The sequence below is a fragment of the Stomoxys calcitrans genome, chromosome 5 (assembly GCF_963082655.1).
Source record: "Stomoxys calcitrans chromosome 5, idStoCalc2.1, whole genome shotgun sequence".
NCBI classification, from domain to species: Eukaryota; Metazoa; Arthropoda; class Insecta; order Diptera; family Muscidae; genus Stomoxys; species Stomoxys calcitrans.
In genome coordinates this window covers 104,436,242-104,457,848 of record NC_081556.1, presented here as the reverse complement: position 1 = coordinate 104,457,848, position 21,607 = coordinate 104,436,242, and the positions used below count along the sequence as shown (strand labels likewise).

Genomic DNA, 21,607 nt, shown 5'->3' with positions numbered 1-21,607 from the left:
CAAATCGGATAAGAATTGCGCCCTCTAGAGGCTGATATGATCCGATATCGCATCATATGGCAGCTATACCAAAACATAGACCGATTTGGCCCATTTAAAATCCCAACCGACCTGTACTAATAAGAAGTATTTTTGCATAACATCAAGCACCTAGCTTTACTCCCTCGAAAGTTAGCGTGGCTTCGACAGACAGACAGTCGAACGGACATACATAGCAAAATCGACTAAGAATGTCCAGACGACCAAGAATATATATAATTTGTTGGGTCTCAGGTCAATATTTCGGAGTGTTGCAAACGGAATAACGAAATAAGTACAACACTATCCTATTTTGGAAGGTATAAAAAAAATAAAATAATAAAATAATCGCTTTATTATATAATAATTAAAAAATTCATTTAAAATCATTAACAATGTTCAAGTAAAAAATTTCCATTTTCTTTTCCCACCGGCTATCAATCCTAAATTTAGTTTAACTCTTCGCAAAGCAAAGTTAGTGCTAAATTTTTGATTTTAAAAAGGGCCTCAAATCAGTGTGAAATACTTCAGGCACCGGTTGTTTATTTAGAGGATTACTTTTGGCTGCTTCGAAAATACGTTCGTAGACATTGCCATCGTAGCAACCTAGAGTGGAGACAAGATTTCGATTATGCCAATCAAAACCATCACAAATTGCCACAGCTTCTGGTCGAATTTTCTTTAGAGCATTTTCCAAACGCTTTTGCAAGGAACACAAGTCTTCAGCACTCATATTAATGATCTAAGAAGAGTAAAAGAGGTCAAATGGGTGTTCTAAAAAGACAACTCCCAGACTTACCCTCAATACGTGGGACAATTGTTGGCCCACAGTATTCAGCAAAAATAACTCCAAAAGATTTTCCATAACTTGATTTAAATGTGGGCTGCGTATTTTGCTTTGAGGTCCTGTAATTTCCTCGAAAAATGTAGAGGCCACAAAACAGCGGGCATGAAGCTGAAAAGAAGGTTAAATATGAATATTATACATCCTTTATCTAAGCCGAAGGTAATGGAAGCTTAGAAGCAATTGGCAGAAAAAAGCAACGTTTGCAAAAATGAAATGAACGAAAATAGGAGCTATGATTTCGATTTCAAGAGGAGGGTCCCAGTGAGGAGTCAGGTGGCACTGACTCTTAATTAAAGTCGTTGTAAATGCTGAGTGCCAAAGATACTCGAGATGACAAGGCGAGTTATTGGCGCTTTCAAATAACCAACGGCCGACATCAGCGTCTGTTCCCAGATTAGGGCGGCTGGAGGTGGCATACATGTGCGATGCGCCTCTGGAAAACTATAAGAATCACTATGAGAAACAAAGGAATAGTAAAAAACGGGCATGGGGGTCCTCGACGACCCATGCAAACGAAAAAGGAACCATGATTTGCGTATCTAGGAGGCCACCGTAGAGCAGAGGTTAGCATGGCCGCCTATGCGCTGAACATCTGGATTCGAATCCTGGCGAAACCATCAGAAATAAATTTCAACGGTGGTTTACCCCTCCTAATGCTAGCAACATTTGTGAGGTACTGTGCCATGTAAAACTTCTCTCCAAAGAGGTGTCGCACTGCGGCACGCCTTAAGGACTCGGCTATAAAAAGGAGGCCCATTATCTTTGAGCTTAAAACTTGAATCGGACTGCACTCACTGATATGTGAGAAGTTTGCCCCTTTTCCTTAATGGATGTCCATGGGCAAAATTTGGAAAATTTTTGATTTGGATTTGCGGATCAACACCAGGAACGTCCGCACTCTCTATAGGGAAGGTGCAGTATATGGGTTGACGGATGTATTGGAGAAGTACAAGGCAGATATTACCGCCTTAATGGAAGTGCGATGGACCGGGAATGGCGTTACAACAACACCAAACAGAGACGAACATTACTAAAGCTGCCATAACACGAGGCATGAATTTGGCTGTGGATTTGTGGTTAGTCGGAGACCTAGTATCAAGCTTTACTCCGGCGCATGAGAGGCTAACCACAATCCGCATAAAAGCCAAATTCTTCAACATAAGCCTTATTTGTGCCAATGCCCCGACGGAAGACAATTACAAGCAGACCAAGGATATTTTTTACAAGCGCCTAGAGAGAGAATATGATCTCTATCCCGCCCATGATATTAAAATTGTTCTGGGAGATATTAATGCGAAGCTAGGGAAAGAAAGTCGGAAAGTTAAGCCTCCCAGAGATAACGCCCGATAATGGATTGAGGCTAACAGATGTTGCCGCGGCAAAAAACTTGGTAGTTAGCAGCACCAGATTTCAACATAAAAATATTCACAAGGCCACATGTCGCCCAAAAAGCCGCATGTCGCCCGACCAAAACATGAGGAACCAAATTGATCATTTTGTGATAGATAGAAGGTATTCATCCAGCGTGTTAGATGTTCGATCGATCCATGGGGCGAATAGAGTGTCGAGGTGCTACTGAAGCCAAGAATACGGCATACAGAGCAACCCTGCAATCAGTAGTAACACGCCAGATGAAGGAGAGGTATCGAAAGAAAAGAAGAGAGCAGAAACGCCTATTCCGCAGAAGTAAAAAGAAAAAGAAAAACGTGAGTGTGAGCGAATTGAGATGTACAGGAGATAGAATGAAGTCCGGAAATACTAACAAAGAATTATACGTCAAACAGATGGCTTTGGTGCAGGCACATCCTCCTGCAGAGACAAAGAAGGAAATCTGGTAACTGACACAGATTACATGCTGAGGATATGGAAGGAACATTTTACCCAACTGCTAGTGTCCGGTAATGGTGGCGAAGAGGATACCGCAGAACCAATCTCTGAAGATGGTATAGAACGTTTACCTCCTAGTCAAAATGAGGTTCAAGTAGTAGTGACCCGACTGAAGAACAACAAGGCAGCAGGAGCCGACGGTTCAACTGTTTAAAACTGGAGGCGACACGATCATAAGGCGTATGCATCAGCTTGTCTGCGTAATCTGGCCAAAAGAACGCATACCAGATGATTGAAACCTTAGCATACATGTCTCGTATACAAGAAAGGAGACAAGACAGAATGTGCCAACTACAGAGGAAAAAGTCTCCTACCCCGTACTGAGTGAAAGATTAAAACCTAACGTCAATGAGATAATTGGGCCCCATCAATGCGGCTTAAGACCTGGAAAATCCACCCTATACCAGATATTCACACTGCGCCAAATCCTTAAAAAGACCCTAGAAAGACAAATCAACACCTATTATCTCTTTGTTGACTACAAAGCCGCTTTCGATACCCCTATACGTTCAAAGGTATTTCAAGCCATGTCTCAGTTTGGTGTCCCTGCAAAATAAATAAGACTCTGCAGGATGACACTTTATGATACACGTTCGTCAGTAAGAGAATAGGACCCCATAAAGTACATATATTCTTGATCGTCTCTCCATTCTGAGTCGAACTAGCCATATCCGTCTGTCGAAAACACGATAGCGGTCGAACGCCTAAAGTTAGCCGCTTTTAATTTTGCACAGATACTTAATATTGATGTAGGTCATTGGGGATAGCAAATGGCCGATATCGGTTGAGATTTGGATATAGCTCCCATATAAACTGATCTCCCGATTTGACTTCTTGACCCCCAGGAAGCCGCATTTTTTGTCCGATTTGGCTGAAATTTTTCATATAGTGTTCTGTTATGAGTCTTAGCAACTGTGCCAAGTACGGTCCAAATCGATCAACAACCAGATATAGCTCCTATATTTTAGCAGAATCCAGGGTGGTGGATTTCCTATATTCGGCCCGGCCGAACTTAGTACGCTTTGACTTGTTTTTCATTTATCTACCTCTGCAGCTTGAGTCACACCAATTCCCGCATTACTTAGGGCATCACTTTCAGATAGACCATCGTTGCGTCCGTCCAAATAATTTTCAAAAGCCAAGCGAAGTTTGCTAAAAATTTAGGAGAATAAAAAAAAGATCAACACTTTTTCAAAACAATTTATTTTGATGTTTTCCCTCTCACCTTGCTGCTGTTGTTTGCAGAATTTTCAACATATTCGTCCAAGATCCTGTCCACTTTACACTTTCCCCTGCTCTAAGAGCTTCACACAAGTACTCTGCTGAAGGGGGCAACATTTTACCATCGCACGCAAATCTATACATCTTCATAAGATATCGTCCAACGGTCATTAGGAGTACTGTATTTTCACCTTCGTAAGTACAGGCCGCAGTGGCATCCAGATAAATACTCGCCAATCCCGAAGAATTTAAATATCCATGACCTCCACAGGCCAAGCGCAAACGTTCTGCACCTGCTGCTGCATCCTTTGAACTTAATACTTTCATGCAACAGGAAACAGCATGTAATTCAGGTACTCTCTCATATTTGCCTTGCTTAAGCTCCAGGGAAATTTCATTAAATAACTGCCTTAATTTTACTGCCGTCAATTTGTAGGCTATGCTGGAGGCTATTTCGGGAAAAAGTTTCATTTATTGTGTGGTATGGTCAATAATTTGTCTTTCTTGACCACTGAAAAGGAAAAAGAGGATACAATTTATTTAAAGTTTTTGAACATTTTTTAAAGTTTATTTGCCTGTTAGGATGAAGATCATTTATTTTCAGAATTTTTCGTATTTTCTCTTTCGATATGAGCTCAATGATCGAAGATTTTTGCAATGGAAAAGTAAAGCCAGAGATCGCAACACACATCAACCACTAAGGAATGCGTTTCGGCATTTGGTTAGAATAACTCATCGGCCATATTAGGTGTGAAGGCCATACATTGGTAGGTCGTACTTATACCGAATATACCGCGAAAACGTGTCTACAATGTAAGCACGGCACTAACACAAGCCTGACACCTTTCACCCTAGCTGTTCTTTTCCATAGTACGCCATGCCATCTTTCCATAGAAGTCTTACCCAAAAGTGTCACGGAGATCAATGCCCAACAAAAGGATAGTTTCTTCGCCCTCTCCACCCTGTGGAAGACCTCCCATTTCCCCACGACCAACTCTTGGTTTTGCTTATTTAAGACCCTCATCCTTGATGACGACCGTCGGCTTTGTGAGCTGGGGCGTGTCGATCTTTCTCGCAAGGTCGAGCTTTACGCCCCAGGGAGTGTGGATATTTCTAACAAGCTTTTTGACGGTATCAACACATTCCGCTGGCTCAAAGTGCAGCGTTAAGATATCCCCTCTATACTCGAAGTTCATAATCTGTATGGGTGGATCCTCTTCAGAGTTTAACACACGATCGAAACTCCGTTCGTTTACCAGATGCTTCAGACCGATGCACTGTGGTCTGAAATTCAGAACGGTTAGTTGTACTATGCCTACCGTTGTCCGAACCGAATATGGGCCATATAGACCGATCTGCCGATTTTTAGTCTTAAGACCATAATTGTCGCATTTATTACCCGATTTCGCTGAAATTCAGAGCGGTACCGTTGTCCGAACCGAATATGGTCCAAATCGGACTATGTTTCGATATAGCTGCCATATACACCGGTCTGCCGATTTTTAGTCTTAAGCCCATAAATCTTAAGCCCGCATTTATTACCCGAATTCACTGATATTTGGAACCGTGAGTTGTACTATGCCTACCGATGTTCGCACTGAATATGGTTCAAATCGGACTAAATTTTGATATAGCGGACATGTAGACCGATCTGCCGATTTTAAGCCTTAAGACCATAATTGCCGCATTTATTGTTCGAACCGAATATGGTTCAAATCGGACTATGTTTTGATATAGCTGCCATATAGACCGATCTGCCTATTTTTAATCTTAAGCCCATAATTGCCGCATTTATTACCTGTTTTCGATAAAATTTGGAACGGTGAGTTGCCTACCCATGTTCAAACCAAATAGGGTCCAAATCGGACTATGTTTTGATATAGCTGACATATAGACCCATTTGCCGGTTTTTAGACTTAAGCCCATAATTGTGGCATTTATTACACGATTTCGCTGAAATTTAGAACGGTGAGTTGTACTGTGCCTACCGATATTCGAACCGAATATGGTTCAAATCGGACTATATTTCGATGTAGCTGCCATATAGACTGCCGATTTGCCGATCTGCCATATACATATATGACAGCTATATCTAAATCTGGGCCGATTTCTATAAGATTCACCAGTTATATTGAAAGTCACAAGAAAATCCTTCTTGCGAAATTTCGACAGAATCGTTTAACTATACCTAAATCTGAACCGATTTCGAGCAAACTCCTCAAATACTGTGGCAGTCATCGAGGAAAGCGTTTTGCAAAATTTTGGCAAGATGGGTCAATAAATACGCTTGCTGTGACTCTAGAAGTTAAAATAGGGCGATATATATATATATATATGAGCTATATCTAAATCTGAACCAATTTCCATGAAATTCATCAGTAATATTGAGAGTCAAGAGAAAATCTCTCCTGCCGAATTTCGAGAAAATCGGTTAACAAAAGACCATTTTATAGCAATATCACTGGAAATCGGACGAACATATATATGGGAGCTATATCTAAATCTGAACCGATTTTGACTGAAGTCCATGTATATTGTGGTAGTCGTCGAGAAAAGCGTCGTGCAATATTTTGGCCAGATTGGTCAATAAATGTGCTTGCAGTGGCTCTAGGAGTGAAAATCGGGCGATATATATATATGAGAGCTATATCTAAATCTGAACCGATTTCCATGAAGTTCACCGGTAATGTCGAGAGTCCTAAAAGAATCCTTCCTGCCAAATTACGAGAGAATCGGTTAACAAATGACCATTTTATAGCATTATTACTGAAAATCGGACGAATATATGCATGGGAGCTATATCCAGATCTGAACCGATTTTTTCCAATTTCAATAGGCTTCGTCTCTAGGCCGAAAAACATGCCCATACCAAATTTGAAGACGATCGGATGAAAACTGCGACCTGTACTTTGTACACAAATTAACAGGGACAGACGGACAAACAGACGGACGGACAGACAGACAGACGGACATAGCTAAATCGAATCAGAAAGTGATTCTGAGTCGATCGGTACACTTATCAATGAATCTATTTCTCATCCTTCTGGGTGTTACAAACTAATTCACTAAGTTATAATACCCTGTACCACAGTAGTGGTGTAGGGTATAAAAACGTGTCAAAAGTCTGAGAAATCAAAACCTTAAGGCTCGGTTTTCACCCTAGACGTATGGTCTAGCGGACTTTTTTTACTCAGTACAATCCCTTTTTCTTCCATACTAATCGGCCCACTCTAGTAGGTCTCTCCAGTATTTTGACACTCCCAAAGGCTTTAATTTTTTTTTTATTTTTCGTAATAGGTAGTACCTGTTCCAAGATTCGGATATTTTCCTTTGAGGAGCGAAATGAAAACACTCCACTCGACTCGGCGGTTACTACACTAATCCAATTTGTTCTAAGTGGACTGGTGCTCATCTCTGGGTCTGACCACCTTTTAAACTTTCTCACCTACACTTATTTTTTCACCTTGGTATCGCAATGGGCCAAACTGGCCATTCAAAATCGAATTAGACATACAGTCTTTTAAATGAATTTCGCTAGCTCCTTATTTATTGAAGGTTGGTTAAGATTGTAAACTGGCCAATCGGTATACTTTTTGGTATAGCTCCCTTATAAAAGATCCAAAGATCGTAACTAAAACCATTTCGTAGTCGGCTTTTCTAAGAACTTTGTCTTTAAAACCCGGAAGCTTAATTTCGATTTTAGAACTATACTTAGAATTCTTTGCAAATTTCGATTTTAATAATCGTTTGGACATTTTTTATCCATACAAATTAACCCCATCTAATGGATGTACTTCATTGGTTCGTGGATCATTTTACTTACTTTTCGTTTATGGCACCTTGTCTTCGCACAGCCGAATATCTGGTGGCAATTGTTGCGGCCATCGATAGCAAAGCCGCACTGCTCTCATTTACCACAACTCGTCCTATGACCATGGGGAAAAAAGTTAAGGCTGTTAATGGACTTTTCTCGAAACTACCATCACGATGAACTTGGGCATGACGCATCAACATATTGGTGCGAGGTATACGAACATTCTTCATTCCCTAATATCCATTATTCGAAGCATTAAAGCTCATTTTGATTCCAATGTCTCCAATATCGATGCCCGGCATTGGCATGTGAGTATTTTCATCGCGCAATTGAACTATAAAAAGGGCGACGTCTTTGGCCACGTTGTCAATATATAGATTGGCTACCACAATGGCGTAGTTAGCAGATTGCCCCACTTTAAGCAAGGAATAGAGGAGGGGAAAGGAATGTTATAACAATGGACTTTCTATAAATAATGAATATTTTATATAAATTGTTTGAAGTAGAAACCGAACTAAACGGAAAAATCGATTGAAATTTGATTCCAGTCATAGTTTTAGGTAAACAAAATCGGAACTAGTTCTAAGGAACCATTGCTGTTTTTGTATAATCCAAATTATAATTGATTTTTTATAAATATTCCTCATAGTCCACTTCAGACTCATCTGTTGAAATTTCAGTGCTCCAAATTTCGACGGACATTACTAAATCGAATCAGAAAGTGAGTCTGTCCGTATACTTAATAATGGGTCAATCTCTCTTCCGTCTGGGTGTTACAAACAAATGCACTAAATTATGATACCCTGCACCACAGTGGTGGTGTAGGGTACAAAAAATTGATCTTATTAAACCTAAATGTTCTTGTTTATACTCACATCCACCTGGCCACCATTTGTAGGATGATATAGTAGGGGTATTCATTACAAACTCATCCGTAGCCCGTTCAAAATCAGCTCTAGTCTCCAGCCCACGCAGATATGTTCCATGACCCAATTCTGTCTGGGCAAAGGCAAAGCATATTTCCAAATTTTCCGCACGTTTACCATACATCTCAAACTGTTCATCGGTACCCTGTTTACGTATGGCATCGAGCGCTATGGCAAAGTGTACGGAAAATGGATTGGCGCGTGGCAAAGCACCCCATAACTGGGAACTTAGATAAAGACCACTGGAAACAAAACAAAAATATATAATATAACAAATATCATATTATATATAACAAGTAAAAAAGGCATTAAGTTCGACCGCGCCGAACTTTGGATACCCACCACCTCGGGTATATATGTAAACCCCTTTTCGTCACAATTCGGTGAAAATTGGATAACTTAAGCATCCAAATTCGGCACAGACATTGAATGGTCCGATATAAATAAGTCACTATTCAATTTGGTAGAAAAAAAATATTGGTCTTTTTGGTAGCTATATCCAAATATAAACCGATCTGAAACATATAAAGATTAGATATCGGGAGGCTCAGAAAAACTCGGTGTTTCAAATTTCAGCGAAATCGGGTAATAAATAAAGCTTTTATGGGCTTCAGTCCACTTATCGGCAGATCGGTCTATATGGCAGCTATATCTAAATATAGTTCGATCAGAACCATAATAAGGTCGGATATTGGGAGGCCTTTACCTTCTCACTGTTTCAAATTTCAGCGAAATCGGATAATAAATAAAGCTTTTATTGGCTTCAGACCCTTTATCGGCAGATCGGTCTATATGATAGCTATATCTGAATATAGTCCGATCAGAACCATATTTGGTTCCTATGTTAGGAGGCCTTAAATTACCCAATGTTTCAAATTTCAGCGAAATCGAATAAAAAATAAAACTTTTATGGGCTTCAGAACCTTTATCGGGAGATCGGTCTATATGGCAGCTGTATATAAATATAGTCCGATCCGAATCATATTTGGGTCAGATGTCGGGAAGCCTGAAACTACTCACTGTTTCAAATTTCAGCGAAATCGCATAAAAAAAATAAAGCTTTTATGGGCTTTAGATCCTTTATCCGGAGATCGGTCTATATGGCAGCTATATCTAAATATAGTCCGATCTGAACCATATATCGTTCAGATGTCAGGAGGCTTAAAATAACTCACTGTTTCAAATTTCAGCGAAATCGGTTCAAAAATCAAGCTTTTATGGGCTTCAGACCCATTATCGGCAGATCAGTATATATGGCAGCTATATATAAAAATAGTCCGATCTGTACCATATTTAGGTCGGATATTGTGAGGCTTAAAACTACGCTCTGTTCCAAATTTCAGCGATATCGGATGAAAAATAAAGTATTTGTGGGCATTAGACCCTTTATCGGCAGATCGGTCTATATGGCAGCTATATCTAAATATAGTCCAATCTGAACCATATGTAGGTCAAATGTCGGTAGGCTTAAATAACCGATTGTTTCAAATTTCAGCGTAATCGGGTAATAAATAAAGCTTTTATGGGCTTTAGACCCTTTATCTGTCTATCGGTATACATGTCAGCTATATATAAATATAGTACGATCTAAACCATATTTGGATCAGATGTCGGGAAGCCTTAAACTACTCACTGTTTCAAATTTCAGCGAAATCGGACAAAAAATAAAGCATTTATGGGCATTAGACCCTTTATCGGCAGATCGGTCTATATAGCAGCTATATCAAAATACGGTCCAATTTGGCCCGTTGAAGAACTTAACCAGCGTGCATCAAAAAGACGTATCTGTGCCAAATTTCAGCTCTATATCTCAATTTTTACAGGCTGTAGAGTAATTCGACTGACGGACAGACAGACACACGGACATCGTTAAATCCTCTTAGAATTTTACGACGATCCGAAATATATTGGGTTGCCCAAAAAGTAATTGCGCATTTTTTAAAAGAAAGTAAATGCATTTTTATCAAAACTTAGAATGAACTTTAGTTAAATATATTTTTTTTACACTTTTTTTCTAAAGCAAGCTAAAAGTAACAGCTGATAACTGACAGAAGAAAGAATGCAATTACAGAGTCACAAGCTGTGAAAAAAATTTGTCAACGCCGACTATATGAAAAATCCGCAATTACTTTTTGGGCAACCCAATATATACTTTGTAGGATCGGAAATTAATATTTCGATGTGTTGCAAACGAAATGACTCATATACGGCAAAACCGATTTTCTTAAACTTTTCACAGGTGGTACATAATGATCCCATGTTGAAAACAGGGTAGTACATTTTTCTGATATCTGAAGGGGGCGTACCCTTCCCCTTACCCTAATTTTCAGAAACACCAAATCTCGGAGATGGGCAGTCCGAATTAAGCGAAATTTTGTGTGCTCTCTTTAAGTAACCTAAAATAAAAAAAATTCCTATCCAAAATTCGGCTGGGGTACCTATGGAGGCCTCCCCACCCTCAAAACCCACCAAATATATTTATAGACCAATCACTCAAATGAAAGGTATTTGAGAGTGATGATAATCAAAAATGGAGTCAATCGTTTGGGCGGCCGACCCACACCCAAAACACCCCTAAGTCCGGCATATTTACCGACCATGGCAATAGAGCTCAAATAAAAGGTATTTGGGAGTAGATCTCGAAATTGATTTACACCTTTGGGACTAAGTTCCTGGGGTACCTCTCCTTTCCCAAAACAACCCCCAAACAGCACTTATTTACTGACCATGATAATGTGGGGCTCAAATAAAAGGTATTTGAGAGTGGATTACGAATCTGATATCCAAATGTGGAACCAAATGTTTGTGGGGGTACCCCTCCCCCAAAACAGCCACCAAAGAGGATAAATTTACTTACCAACCACCGAAACACCCCACGTGTTTGCCGAAATATGGGGCTCAAGGATATTTGGGAGTAGAGTACAAACCTAATATCAGCATTCCGGCTTAAGTGTATAATAATATCCGAACCATATTTTCAACCTAAGCATACATAACAACAACCCCAAGCGGCGTGTTGCGCGAACTGGTAATACGGGGTCTCCAATGGAAAACAGAATGAACCTGACATAAAAATATCATTTAGTAAGTGTTAGGGGGTCATATTTTCCTTAAACCACCTATCATGACAATAAGGGTTTCACAAGTAGAGTACGAACCTTATTTTGAAATATGAATTCAACTTCCAGAGAGTTTTTCTCCAAAAGGCACCAACGAACATATAGCCTTACTATACCAAATGGTGCTCAAATTCAAGTGATTTGAACCCATACTGACATGGCTAGAAAGAATCAAAAAGTGATTCTGGAAAGTAATTGTGAGACGATCGGTATATTTATTAATGGGTCTATCACTCTTTCTGTATGTTACAAATAAATGCACTAAGTTCTAATACCCTATACACCCAAAGAATAATGGATACCATAGGGTATCAATAGTACTGATTGTAAAGCAACACCGCCAATTAATACCAAAACATACCGTGTGGTATTTAAAGTGTTTCACATCATCCATACCATACGGTATTGTTTTGGTACACAACAACCCTGTCTATTAGCTGTACTTTTCCCAATGCATGTGTTTTCGTGTAATGGCAGATTTTTTGTCTACAACAATTACACTACTTCCATGGTATGCACATGATTATGTGCATCTGTTGGAAGTTGTGTTGATGGCTTCGAATGCCAGACAACGGCTCTCGCTGTTGCTCCACGTACCCAGGCTCTTTAAAATTGTTTAATTTGGAATTTCTTATTATATTCTTTCAATATTTCTCAAAAACTTACGGCCAGATATCAACTCCTCCAGGATTTCGTATTTCTTGTAGTTTCCTCAACTTTGTTGCCACTTTTATAGAGGCTTTAATACCTGAAGCATATATCTCATCATGGGCAGAGTGTTGTAAACGATATGGATCTTCAGTAGTGCCTTCCAGAATGTAGGAGTCTGTAATTGAAATGTAAGCAAATTAATTAGGCAAAACAAAAAAATCAAAAGAAGAAAAAGCACATTAAGTATGGGGCAATATCAAGTTATAGACCGTACTGGTCATACAAAAATACCACGTTTATATCTTCAGCCATATCGGATAAAAGCTCGAGAAGTCTAATCGAAAGATCGATTTATATGGTGGCTATATCAGGATATGTACTGATTTAGACCATACTTGACACAATTGTTGGAAATCGTAACGAAACACTTCATGCAAAATGTCAGCCAAACGGCATAAGATTTCGCCCTCTAGAAGCTCAAAAAGTCAAGTCCCAAGATCGGTGTATATGGCATCTATATCAGGATGAACCGCTTTAAATGTTTGATGTCATAAAGAAACACATCATGCTAAATTTCAGACAAATCGGATAGGAATTGCGCTCTCTAGAGGCTCAAGAAGTCTAATCGGGAGATCTGTTTAGACTATACTTTGCACAGTTATTGGGAGTCATATCAGAACACTTCATGCAAAATTTCAGCCAAATCGGATAAAAATTAAGCTCTCTGGAAGCTCAAGAAGTCATGACCTAAGGTCTGATTATATGGCAGCTTCATCAGGTTATCAACCGATTTAGACCATACATGGCACAATTGTCGGAAGTGATACCAATTGCCGGAAGACCCAAGATCGGTTTATATGGCAGGTACATCAAAACATGGATCGATTTGGCCCATTTACAATCCGAACCGACCTACACTAATAAGAAGTATTTGTGCAAATTTCCAGCGCCTAGCTTTACTCCTTCGAAAGTTAGGGTGCTTTCGACAGACGGACGGACATGGCTAGATCGACTTTAAATGTCATGACGATCAAGAATATATATACTTTATGACGTCTTAGACGCATATTTCGAGGTGTCACAAACGGAATGAAGAAATTAGTATACCCCCATTCTATGGTGGAGGGTATAAAAACGTATCATTTGAACCAATAAAACAAAACAAGTAAAAGCGTGCTAAGTTTGGCCTGGTCAAATCTTGGGAACCCACCACCATGGATTCTTCTAAAATATGGGACCTATATCTGCTTATAAACTGATTTTAACCATACTTGGCACATAAGTTCTGCCAAATCGGATGAAAATTGAGGCTTCCAGGGGCTCAAGAAGTCAAGTCGGGAGATCGGTTTATATGGGAGCTAGACCGATTTGACCGATTTGAACCGTACTTAGCATAGATGTTGAAAGTCATAACAGAACAATATGTGCAAAATTAAAGCCAAATCGGACAAAAATTGCGGCTTGTAAGCTCAAGAAGTCAAATCGGGGGATTAGTTTATATGGGAACTAAGTCAAGTTATCGACCGATTTAAACCCTACTTGGCACAGTTGGTGAAAGCCTTAATGAAACACCACGTACGAAATTTTAGCCAAATCGGATGAAAATTGTAGCTATCAGGGGCTCAAGAAATTAAATCGGGAGATCGGTTGATATGGAAGCTATATGAGGTTATAGACCGATTTGGACCGTACTTGACACAATTGGTAGAATTCATAACAGAACACTATGTGCAAAATTTCAGCCAAATCGGATGAAAATTGAGGCTCAAGAGGTCAAATCGGGTGGTCGGTTTATATGGGAGCTATATCCAACTCTGAACCGATATTGCCCATTTGCAATCCTCAATGACCCACATAAATAGTAACTATCTGTGCAAAATTTGAAGCGGCTAGCTTTACGCGTTCGATCGCTATCGTCATTTCGACACACCTAGATCGACTCAGACACATCTAGATCGACTCAGAAGAGCGAGACAATCAAGAATATATATACTTTATCGGGTCCTAGATCAATATTTCGATATGTTACAAACGGAGTGACTAGATTAGTATACCCCTATCCGATGGTGGTGGATATAAAAAAAACAATTATCAAAAAAACTTGATACAGAATTTAATAGAATTTATTAGAGGCTTTAATTTACACAAAGGTCGTCCAACTAATTACAACGAAGGCGGCACCATTAACATAGAGTTTTTTTGTAGATTTGTCAGCGCAAAGGTTATTATTTTGTATATAAATACGCACTGATAATTAATATGTTGGAGCAACATGTTGTAGCAATTTTGTTCACAAATCTCGATACTATTTGCGTAAAAAGGTTGAGCACTGAAGCCGTTAACCTTTTTAAGCCCCAACATAACTGCGGCAAGGAGATGTAGATTTAGACCCGTTGTTAAGAAAACCAAAGAACTACAATAATAACCACTTGCTGACTTGAGTCAAGTGAGCAAGCGGCCCATCTTTTCAGTTGCCCAAGTATTTTAATATCCTCCTTCATACCATAGAGGTAAACAAACTTTGTCATTCTTGATTGTCATGACATTTAAAGGCGATCTAGCCGATCTAGAAGCCGTTAACCTTTCTAACCCCCCAACATAACTGCGGCAAAGAGATGTAGAAATAAATCTGTTGTTAAGTAAACCAATGAACTAATAACCGCTTGTTGATTTGAGTTAATCAAGTCCAAAGTACGATTAAAATTTGCATCTCGAAATTTTGTACACCTACTTCTTATTAGTGTAGGTCGTCTGGGTTTGTAAATGGGCGAAATCGATCTGTCTTTAGATATAGGTTAGGTTAGGTTGGAAAGAGGGTGCAAATATTAATCCACCCCATGTCACTATGGGCATATACCTTAGCCCGTAGTCGGCTTGTTGTGCGCTCTAAAAACTAAAAGCAACCTCGAAAAAGAAAATTTTAAGTAAGGAATTCCGTGTTACTTACAAAATCCTTAATTGTTTTCCATACCACTCCCCTAAGTAGGTTCATGTCCCCGCCTAATAACCGGTGTCTGTTAACCGTGAAAGACGGGTAATGAAATAGGAAATGCTCCAACGTCTCATCATCTTCCCCACATGCTTTCACTTGCCGCAACAATTTTGCATAAATGAGCTCGTAGTCCTATGTGTCCCGTTATGATACCAAAAGCTATATTGACCTCCTTCTTACTTGCTTTCACTAATAGCCCATCCCATAGGATTTTCGCCGTCTTACCGACTGTTTCGCTGTTTCACAGTGTTACATGCGCGTTTGCCGCCCACGCCGTAAAATCGGACTGCGTCGACCCGAAAGACTTCGGGTTAGCCAAGTTTATCGACGGCAGTTCTCTGACCTTCACTGCCAAATCGGCTGCCCTTTCATTTCCACTTACTTCGTTATGGCCCGGCACCCAAACGATGCTGATTATGTCATCCTCACAGAAGCCGTTAATCTCCTTCTTGCACTGCAAGACTGTTCGTGATCTTACCCTCCCGGTTTTTATTGCCCATATGGCCATTTTACTGTCCGTAAGGACTTGACGTCCTCGCGTGAACACCACACCACCTCACGCATTCCGTGATCGTCCACATCTCCCCCTGCAGGACCGTATTATGGTCATGCAGTCTAAAACAGATCTCAGTCCCTGGGTTCTCAACGTAGACTCCCAGGCCCACTGTGTCCCCTAGCTTTGATCCATCCGTGTAACATGATGGCAATACTAGGGTTCCGTCAATCCAAGACTGTGCCTTGCACTCGACCTCAAGTGCTCAATCCATGCATGCTCCTATGCTCAATCCATAACCTCTTAAGTCTCTTTAGATTTAGCTGCCAATTGACCGGTTCCGAAATAAAATGTTCACAGAACGCGCCTCCCAATAACTCCATTGTTACGCATGCTATGTGGCATGTGGCACCGTCATATTGAAACCACACGCCATCCACGCCTTGCATTTTGGGCAAAAAAAAAGTTGGATATAATCTTATGGTAGCACTCACCATTCACAGTTACGTTATGGTTCGCATCATCTTTGAAGAAGTACGGTCCAATGATACCACCAGCCCATAAACCGCACCAAACTGTGACATTTTCTGGATACGTTGGTAGCTCTTGCAATGCTTCTGGCTGATATTCACTCCAAAATCGACAATTCTGCTTATTTACTTACCCATTCAGCCAAAAATGAGCTCTGACCATAAAATGGAAGAAGCGCACGATGAACTTCTTAACAGAGCACGTATTTTGATAATAAAATTCAATAATTTGCAAGCGTTGTTTATTAGTGAAACGATTCATGGTTAAATTATAGACCAAGATGTTTGACAGTGAAGCAAAACACGAAAAGTGAGCTGTCGCCAAAAAGGTAATAGCTTAAAAATCGACCTTAACTTCTTGAGCCTCTAGTGGGTGCAAATCTTATTCGATTTGGTACTTTCTAAGGAATTCATTTGAGGACTTTATGTTGTAGCATGAAATATGTAAGTAAAGTTCATACTTATAAAGAATCTATGGTTGAAACATCAACTGAACCCTGTGCCGCTACTGAGGCTATTATAAAATGTGTGGTTTCATTCAGAACATCTTCTTGATTTGATTTAGCCATGTCCGTCTGTCCGCTTATCCTTTCTGCACCGTTTTTCCGTCTGGTCTATAACCCCTTTTTGTAATCAAGCGGAGATCGCATTTGTTACCCAATGATCACGAAATTTTAGCCCAAAGATAAGTGCCATAAATTTTGGTCAAAAATCGGTTCAGATTTAGATATATATACACCTATGAGGACGTAGTTCCTACAATATTCCATCGAACTGCATGAGATTGTGTATGGATTATATTAATAAATACCCATCTTATCCAGCCGTCTTGACATTCTGAGTCGATAAAGCCATGATCGTACATATGTCTGTATTTCGGGTTGCTGCAAACAGCTAAAATTTCTCAGGGGTAAGGTATTTGGTCTCAGCAAACTTTTTTTAAACCAAATTTTAATTGTATTCTCTGAATTTCAATAATTTTTATTCAATAGAACGTATATAAATATTTAAATAGCGCACATACTCATGCAAACGTTATTAAAATATTTCTCGTTTTATTGTGTGCTTTGAGTTTGCCTTATCAAATCGAGTCGATACAAACTTACCCACGAATCTTTTAAACTTTAATTTCTCAACACCACCATGCCACCATTCGGCAAATTCTTCCACATTAAAAGTAGCATTTTGTCTTTCCTTTTGAATATCAGTATTAATACTTGTAGGGATAATGCTGTCACTAATGCTCATATTCTTGAACACTTGTTTTTTGATCTTAGCAAGCGACATACACCTTTCACGAACGAGCTCTAAAAATCGACTCCATAAATATAAATGTGTAAGTCGAAGTTTACGTTAAGCGCTGTCATATTAGCCTACTACTACTATTCAGCAGAGGAAGCTGACTACAAAGCGTAGCAGTGACGAATTATAGACTAATTATTTGTATAGGTAATACTAAAATGAATTTACAGGTGAGGGTGAGTGATTATTTGGTCTTAAAAAGCTGCTGCGTAAACAGGCAAGATCTACACTAAAAACATGTTTATCCATATTTTAAAGATTCGAGCCAAAGATTAGAAAACTTAATTTTACAGATGATCAAATTTTCAACTTTTTAAGGAAACATTCACTTTGGTGAAAAATATTTTCTATCAGATTAAGAATTTTTTATTTTAAATGGCAGAATAAACAAGTAAAAGTGCCTTAAGTTCCAAAACTTCTGTCAAACCAGCAAAAATTAAAGCTTCTAGGAACCGAACAAGGATGATAAATAGGCCGGTTTACATGGGAGCTATATCAGGTTATAGACTGATTTGGACCGTATTTGACACAGTTGTTGGAAATCGTAACACACCACCGCGTGCAAAGTTTCAGCCAAATCGAACAAAAATTGCAGCTTCCACGGGCTCAAAAAGTCAAATCGAGAGATCGATTTATATGGCAGTTATATCAGGTTCTTGGCCGATTTAGACCGTACTTGGCACAGCTGTTGAAAACAGAAAACCGCGTGCAAAATTTCAGCCAAATCGGACAAAAATTGCAGCTTCCAGGGGCTCAAGAAGTCAAATCGGGAAATCGGTTTATATGGGAGCTATAACAGGTTATATACCGATTTAGGGAGGGAAACTTGATCCCACGTTTGGATATCAGATTCGTATTCTACTCTCAAACACCTTCCATTTGAGTCCCATATTGTCATGGTCGGTAAATATGTCCGATTTAGGGGTGTTTTAGGGATTGGGGTGGTCCCCCAAACACTTGGTCCGACAATAAGAAATCAAATACGTATTCTAATCATAAATACCTTTCATTTGAGTCCCATATTGTCATGATTGGTCCCTCCTATTTACCCCTCCCGAAATTTTTGGTTACAATAAGAGAGCACACAAAATTTCGCTTAAATCGCACCACCCATTTCCGAGATCTGGTGTTTCTGAAAATTAGGTTAAGGGGGAGGGTACACCCCCCACCCCACGGATATCAAAAAATGTAGTACTACTTTCACCACGGGATCATAATCAAGAAAATCGGTTCAGTTGTTTTTGAGTTTATAAGGGACACACAAACAAACAAACAAACACAAATTGATTTTTATACCCACCACCATAAGATGGGGGTACACTCTAGTCTAGTCATTCCGTTTGTAACACCTCGAAATATTCGTCTAAGACCCCATAAATTATATATTCTCGATCGTCTCGATGTTCTGATTCGAAATAGCCATGTCCTCCCGTCCGTCCATCCGTCTGTCGAAATCACGATTGCGGTCGAACGCGTAAAGCTAGCAGCTTGAAATTTCGCACAGATACTTTATATTGATGTAGGTCATAGGGGATTGCAAATGGGCCATATTGGTTTGATTTTTATGTAGCTGCCAGATAAACCGATCTCCCGCTTTGACTTCTTGAGCCCCTGGAAACCGCAATTTTTGTCCGATTTGGCAGAAATTTCGCATGCGGTGTTCCGTTATGACCTCAAACAACTATGTTAAGTAAGGTCCTAATCGGTCTATACCCTGATATAGCTCCCACATAAACCGATCTCCCGCTTTGACTTCTTGAGCCCCTGGAAGCCACAATTTTTGTCCGATTTGACAGAAATTTTGCGTGTAGTGTTCCGTTATGACTTCCAACAACTGTGTTAAATACGGTTCGAATCGGTTTATAATCTGATATAGCTCCTATATAAACCGATCTCCCGATTTGACTTCTTGAGTCCTTACAAGCCGCAATTTGTATCCGATATGGCTGAAATTTTCCATGCGGTGTTCTAATACAACTTCCAACAACTGTGCCAAATACGGTCCAAATCAATCTATAATCTGATATATCTGCCATAAAAACCGATCTCCCGATTTGACATCTTTATTCAGCTGTGTTGATTATAACAACAAACAAAAACCTGTCAACCAATTCATTAGGCTTTAAGTAATTTAGGATAGATATCATTTAATTTCGTTAATCAGTGAAAAATAGAAAAATAATGTTGTACTTACTTTAATGATTAGATCCAAATATGGCGAACCTGATTTTAAGATGTTAAATTTTCCAATTATTGAAGAAAACACGGTATTTGATGAACATTGTAGACGAGGAAACGAAAGTGTGGGCGACAAGCACTTTTCAGGCATTCCAATAATTTTTGCACAGCCGCTCCTTGAAACCCTATCATGGCTAGATTGAATTTTTAGGCCATGCCTAACATGGTCGTTAATCCCGAGGGCCTGGAGAGAGATCAGGGTGATCTTAAATAGCGGGAAAATAAACTACATTGAATAAAGGAAAACTAAGGCGAATAATAGTACTACCCATCAAAGAACCTTTGCTAATGTCGCTAGGAACAGCTTGATGATGGTAGTTATCAACAAGGGTGAAGAACAAGGCTGCATACCTAGGAATAATTGGAGTGGGATAGTCAACGGACTGTCATCTGTATAAGTAGTAGCAGCCAGCAGCAAAGTAGTAGTAGCCAGAACAAAGGAGAACTAAGGTGAATAATAGTATAACCCATCCGAGAACCTTCGCTGTTGTTACTAGGGACCAACTTGGTGATGGTAATAGTCGACAAGGGTGAAGAATAAGAATGCATACCTAGGAACAATTGGAGTGAGATAGTCAATGGACTGTCATCTGTATAAGTACTCCGATATCCTTGCGGAAATACCTGGGCCTCCTCCAGCGGGAAACCCTCTATATAGGCGACAAGGTCGTGAAGAGCTGTTTGTTACGATGCAGGCTGGTATCGGGGCCGATACAAACTAATTGCTTTCGGGGATCAACGCTCAATTTAAATGTATCGTTGCGCCCTAAGGAAGATTGGCGAGATCTGGGATCCAAGGAATCCCTCGGATCCTGAATCCATACTTGGGATTAGAATGTAATACCAATCTTTCAACCACCGACTGGAAGATTGGTAGATTGGATGAATCTGATGGCTATCGGAGATAAGCAGTATTCGTACTAAACTCAGCTATTCAGATTGTTCTTGGTCCAAACAAATTTTATTAAACTCTATTTTAAGCCCTTAGACTTAAGTTCCGTAAAGAAAAATTCCTTTTTATTTCATTTGTCCCAACGTTTCGTCAACTTTTGTTGACATCTTCAGGGGATACGTCTATATAATTAAAACATTAATTTCGAATCTTCATGAAAATATATATAACTTACAATAAATGAAGAAATATTTATTAACAACTCGACATTTATTATATATGTAAGTGACAATGTAAATCTAATATCACATATCTTTATATTGCAGCACGGTAACTATTTATGACCTCTTTCAAGTTCACTGTCCTATCTATTTTCTATTGTATTCTTAAGTTTTCTATTGTGTATCTCTTTCTCTCTCTGTTTTCTTTATCTAATATTTTGATAAAGACGTTTCCTCTATGTTGTTCTCTGTGTTCCTTTTTCGATGCTAGCTCCATGTTTTCCCCTTCTCGGGATGTCTCGCAGACCTCAACAAGTCTGAAGGAGTTATATCCTACGGATTCACGAAGTTTAGACTGAAGGTGAATTAAAGCGATGGGTTTGAGAAATCAGAAAATGTCTCAGCAGTTATTGCGGAACACTTGTCTGAGGAACTATCGACAACATCTCCAAAGTC

General features: G+C 39.5%; 1 protein-coding gene across 1 annotated transcript; it reads right to left on the bottom strand.

The window, feature by feature from the left end:
• Nucleotides 1–355: 355 nt before the first annotated feature.
• On the bottom strand, nucleotides 356–17,797 carry LOC106086803 (probable peroxisomal acyl-coenzyme A oxidase 1). Its single transcript, XM_059368847.1, has 7 exons — nucleotides 17,605–17,797; nucleotides 12,499–12,658; nucleotides 8,663–8,955; nucleotides 3,978–4,422; nucleotides 3,799–3,904; nucleotides 818–973; nucleotides 356–760 (listed from the first exon to the last, which is right to left on the bottom strand). Exons 1-7 carry the CDS (start codon nucleotides 17,783–17,785, stop codon nucleotides 500–502), a joined length of 1,602 nt encoding a protein of 533 aa, XP_059224830.1. The 5' UTR covers nucleotides 17,786–17,797; the 3' UTR covers nucleotides 356–499.
• Between the last annotated feature and the right edge of the window lie 3,810 nt (nucleotides 17,798–21,607).

Coding starts and splice junctions, on each gene's coding strand:
- LOC106086803 (XM_059368847.1), bottom strand. CDS start 17,785: ATGTCGCTTGCTAAGATCAAAAAACAAGTGTTCAAGAATATGAGCATT. Junction 12,659..17,604: donor AAAGTTTAAAAGATTCGTGG/GTAAGTTTGTAT, acceptor TTTCAATTACAG/ACTCCTACATTCTGGAAGGC. Junction 4,423..8,662: donor CAAATGGTGGCCAGGTGGAT/GTGAGTATAAAC, acceptor TTCCCGAAATAG/CCTCCAGCATAGCCTACAAA.